This window comes from Mus caroli, chromosome 6 (genome assembly GCF_900094665.2).
Source record: "Mus caroli chromosome 6, CAROLI_EIJ_v1.1, whole genome shotgun sequence".
In the NCBI taxonomy this organism is placed as follows: Eukaryota; Metazoa; Chordata; class Mammalia; order Rodentia; family Muridae; genus Mus; species Mus caroli.
Window position 1 is genome coordinate 132960537 of NC_034575.1, and position 5371 is coordinate 132965907.

Here is a 5371-nt window from a genome sequence, read left to right on the forward strand (position 1 = left end):
TAAGCGCCAGCTTCTCCCCTCCCCCCACCCCCACCCCGACTGCTTCAGGTATAGCTATGGGGTGCATCGTGATCTGGTCTGGGTAAAGGCACAGAAAGAAGCCGCATTCATTTCCCCGCCTGCACTCTCTGAAATAGATAACTGTTCTTCAGGCCCTGCTGGGGAACCTGTAGCTAGAATCCACTCATTTAACCATGATGTAAGCTACAGTCCACGCTTCATATGAAAACCCCGGAAGCCATCATCTCCCTGCTGCCATGGAAAGTGTATAATTAGCTCGGTGTGCAGCTTGACCCCAGTGATTTTTCTGACGCATTTGGCCCCGCAGTGTGCTCTTTCTGAGACCTCCTGTGTCTTCTCCACAGCTGGAGATGCCCTAAACTGCACGCAGCACTTCCTGTGGGCGTGGCCTTGCATCTTAGGAGCTCCTTGGTGCTGGCTGCCCTCCCTTAATGGGTCACATGTTTCAGCTACTTACATCCCCACAAAGCTCTTTGAAAAAGGACCATGAGTGGCTGTATCGATCATAATGAAGTTTTCCGGTCCCTCCTATTTCTTTTTAAAAATGATTTTCTGATGGAGTCCTCTCAAAGAAAGACTATAATTGGGCAGCCTGGGGCATGTGGGAAAGCCTCCCCCGATGGCGTCAGTAGCTATTCTCAGGAGAGGAAAGGCAGGGTATCCCCACTGGGAGATGACAGCACTCGTTTCAAGTTGGGGAAGAGCCTGTGGTTCTCTTCCTGCGTTTGGAGGGGAAAGCGAACACACAATATTCATTTCCTAAATACGGGACGTGCTTTGCCAGCGTCTCTTTTTCCAACATGTCATATCCTGGCCGAAGGCAGCAGGGGTCAGGGCAGGAAACAGCAGCTTCTCAAAATGAGACAAGGCTTTCCCAGAGCCGTCATTGGCTCCTGGGAGCTATAAAGTATGCTCGTCCAGAAACAGTCTCCCACTTTTCTTCCTGGAGGCCAGAGTGAAGGGTAAGTGGGGAGTCCAAGGGATGCGTCTGCAAATGGGATTGGTAATATCAGGGTCAACTCTCGAGGCTTCGTGTACTTGGAGTGACTTTTTCCCAACCGTTCTTGTTGCCTGAAACCTTCTTACTGGTCAGCTAGATCATGGAGGTCAACCAGGAGCTGTAGGACCTATGAGTCAGGAGACCAGTGTTGTTCTGGGGGCACTGAGAAACATCAGCTGTTGGTAGCCGTTCTCTAAAGGCCTTCATCTTAACCGAGGACGACGAGTACTGGCTGTGCATGCCAATGCAAGCCTGGCATTCTAGAACTCAGGAGGTGGAGGCCGGAGAATCGGGGGTTTGAGGTCAACTTGGACTATGTAACAGCCTGTCTTTAAAAACAACAAAAACAAATGGAGAAAGATCAAAAATTAAATAACTTCTGCCCTGCTCATTCAGGTCTGACGTGCTCTTTCGGTGACTTATTTGGTGCCTTTAAGAAGTTCTGACTGGTGGAGAGTACAGTGTGTATGAAAATGGGGCTCCCTGGTTACCAGGACAGATGGTCTTTTACAGATGAACCTAGCACAATCAGCTTTCTCCCTTAGTCACCTTTTATTGGCTTCAGTACATCTGGACCCAAGGAAGCCTCCAGTGAGCTGCTAGCTAGCACCTTTTCTTTTTTGCCTCAAGACAAGTTCTTTTATGTAGCCTTGGATGGCCTAGAACTCAGTATTTAGACCAGGTTGGCCTTGAACTCTCAATGATCCTGCCTCTGCCTCCCAAGTGCTAGGATTAGAGAGAGGGACAGGGACATTGAGAGAGGGAGAGACAGAGGGAGATGGATGGAGGTAAAGAGAGGAAGAGGGGTGAGAAAGAATGAGAGAGAGAGAATAAATGAGAAGGGGGGCAAGTACCTTGAGTCCTTAGGACACAAGTCTCCACATAATGAAAAGTTTTTGTTACGTTACATGCATGGTTTGCTACTTTTAAAGTGTTCTCTTCTTTTTATTGGTCCTTGTTTGTCAAGGATTGGGGAATAGAATAGGGTGTCACACCAGACAATGGCTCTACCCCTGAGCTGCATCCTCAGCCCAAGTGTCATTTTGAAAACAGAGCAAAGTCTCTGTTTTCAGAGCATTTACTTGGAGCAGCTTTCTAATAGTCTCCACCTTCCCGTTTAAATCTTTATTTAAATCTGTGGATGATGTCCATAGATTCTGTTCCCTGGAAGGAAAGCAGAAGACAGCATAATCTCTGTTTGAACGCACAGTTAACGGGTTCTGGGAACTTGTGAGACTTGTCCCAGGCTCCAGAGCCTTTGAAAACTTGACCCATAACCCAGTAGTAACCTACCTCCCTGTTCCCAGTCCTGAGTGGTTTACTTATTCGTGTATTCATTTCGGCAGCCATGTGGATTGAGTCTGGGGGTTGAACGCTAGGTAAGTGATCTACCATTAAGGCAACAGCATAAAGTCTATTAATTATTTGAGGACTCTCTCTTGTGCACCGGGCAGCTCTAGCCTAGGGCAGCAACGGGTGCGGAAACTCGGGCTAACTGTGCGTCTGTGTCCCTCACAGGGCATGGAGAAGCGGGCGGCCTGGGAGCCGCAGGGCGCCGATGCGCTGCGGCGCTTCCAAGGATTGCTGCTGGACCGCCGCGGCCGGCTGCACAGCCAAGTGCTGCGCTTGCGCGAAGTGGCCCGGAGGCTGGAGCGGCTACGCAGGCGCTCCCTGGCGGCCAACGTGGCGGGCAGCTCTCTGAGCGCCGCTGGCGCCCTGGCAGCCATCGTGGGGTTGTCACTCAGCCCGGTCACCCTGGGAGCCTCGCTCGTGGCGTCGGCCGTGGGCTTAGGGGTGGCCACCGCCGGAGGGGCAGTCACCATCACGTCCGACCTCTCTCTGATCTTCTGCAATTCCCGGGAGGTGCGGAGGGTACAGGAGATCGCCGCCACCTGCCAGGACCAGATGCGCGAGCTCCTGAGCTGCCTGGAGTTCTTCTGTCAGTGGCAGGGACGCGGGGATCACCAGCTGCTGCAGAGCGGGAGGGACGCCTCCATGGCTCTTTACAACTCTGTCTACTTCATTGTCTTCTTCGGCTCACGTGGCTTCCTCATCCCCAGACGTGCCGAGGGGGCCACCAAAGTCAGCCAGGCCGTCCTGAAGGCCAAGATTCAGAAACTGTCTGAGAGCCTGGAGTCGTGCACTGGCGCCCTGGATGAACTCAGTGAGCAGCTGGAGTCCCGGGTCCAGCTCTGCACCAAGGCCGGCCGTGGCCACAACCTCAGGATCTCCGCTGATCTGGACGCAGCGTTGTTTTTCTAAGAGCATCCTCTACCTATATGGAATGTTCTAGAGTCGCAGCATCCACAGGGAAGTGCTACAGGGGTGGAGTGCAAAGGATGATAGGAACTCTTCTTGCAGGGCATCCGTCAGTCCTTAGCTCCTTGTGTGTATGAAGGACTTTTCACTTGTGTAATCCCAACTGAGTATGTGATCCTTTTTGTCTTTGTAGGGATTGTAGACCCAGCCTGGGCCGCGGAGCTGACTTGCTCTGCTCTTCCCACCCCAGACAGTTTATCCACTCACAGACCAGGTCTGACTATTGCATAGACTTTCCCAGCATGGCTTCAACTTCACACCTCTAGGTACCCTGAGAGGGAAAGCCACCCGAAGAGTCACTTTAATCCCAACATACTCACCCCCCTTCACTTCCGTAAAGAAGCTGGGGGAGGGGCGAGATGCAGTCCCTGACAATTTTAAATGACTGACCTGGTAGCACAGAGGAGAGAGCAATGGCCTTTGAGTTAAACAGTCTTGGACTGATCACATGCTCTGTCCCCCACCGTCGTGTGACTTAGCCACCTTCTCTTGCTGAGACTTGGCTTGTTCAGTGACACAGATGGTGGTAGGAACCCACCCTGTTATGAAGCCCTGAGACAAGAAAGGACCTTCAGAGTCACTCTCAGAAAGTCCAGGAAAGACTGGCCCAGAAGCCCAAGAAAGACTATGCTGTGTGCTTGTAAAGCCAGTTACTCTGTCCCCTATAAACTAGAAGACAGAACAGCACAGACCCTTTAGAGGGCAGTGTTGCTCTAGAGACTGGTACAGAAGTAATGTGAAGTTACCAGCAAAAACAAACAAAATCAAAAACAAAAACAAAAAACCAAACCAAAACAAAAAAACAAACCCCTTTATCCTCTGAAAACTCCAGACACCATATCTTTATTTAAAATTAGTTATTTAATTTCTGTGTATTATTTACATTTGATTTTATTTAACCATCGCATTTAGAAAATAATAAGAATAGTAAGGGTCTGAATAGGAAGGGAGTCCCTTAAGGCTCTTTCCAGGAGGTCAAGTTTGGATTTCTAGAGTCTTTTTCCCTCAGAGAGGACTCTCTAGTGTTTGGCACGATCCCTGTAAGTAAGATGGGGGAGTCCTGAGGAGAGAGAGACTAAGCTGGTTTTTAAACTGGTAAATGGAGTCTTGAATTGTGGAATATATGAATGATTAAGCCTATGTGTCCTGAAGGTACTTTGCCAGAAAGCGCTTGACTTGAAAAAGAAAACCTATTTAATTCAGGGGTGGAGGAATAGAGACTCATGAAGGAAGCATTTAGACCTTGGAAACCTGATGTCCTATGAAATTCTGTTTTTATAAAATTGTGTTCTGGTAGAGATCTGTCACATTTTGACTTTGGGGCTGTAAGAAACCTGCTATCTATGCTTAAGAAAGTTCTTCTAACTTATTCAATGTCTCCCTAAATTACCCTTTAGAAAGAGTTGCAAAGTCTTTGGGACCATACCCAGGAAACCTTGGCTGTATATTTAAATTATTTAATGCTGTACATTTGCGCAGTCCCTATGATTCCCAGTGACGGCCACGTGTCTGAGGAAATGTATTGGCATGAAGGGAAGAGGTGCTGTTTCTATATTTATTTTTGTTTCCTATAAGCTGTAATTGGGATATATCCTGATTTAATTTGACATTGATGTGGCTTTTTTTTTTTTTTTTTTTTTTTTTTTTGACACTGTGTCTTTCTCTAGGTAGCCCTGGATGTCCCGGAACTCACTCTGTAGATCAGGCTGACCTCAAACTCACAGAGATCTGCCTGCCTCTGCCTCCTGAGTGCTGGGATTAAAGGAGTACACAGCATGCCTAGCTTGTTGTTGTTTTTTAACTGGTGTCACTTTTTTTTTTTTTTTTAAAGATTTATTTATTTATTATATGTAAGTACACTGTAGCTGTCTTCAGACACTCCAGNAGAGGGTGCCAGATCTCGTTACGGATGGTTGTGAGCCACCATGTGGTTGCTGGGATTTGAACTCTGGACCTTCGGAAGAGCAGTCGGGTGCTCTTACCCACTGAGCCATCTCACCAGCCCCCTGGTGTCACTTTTAGACTGCCTGT

The 5371-nt window shown here is 48.7% G+C and overlaps 1 protein-coding gene across 1 annotated transcript; it reads left to right on the forward strand.

Moving 5' to 3' along the window:
* Positions 1 to 752: 752 nt before the first annotated feature.
* On the forward strand, positions 753 to 4968 carry Apold1 (apolipoprotein L domain containing 1). The gene is made up of 2 exons (XM_021164035.2): positions 753 to 983; positions 2540 to 4968. The coding sequence occupies exon 2, from the start codon at positions 2543 to 2545 to the stop codon at positions 3281 to 3283; it is 741 nt and encodes a 246-aa protein (XP_021019694.1). The 5' UTR covers positions 753 to 983; positions 2540 to 2542; the 3' UTR covers positions 3284 to 4968.
* Positions 4969 to 5371: the final 403 nt, after the last annotated feature.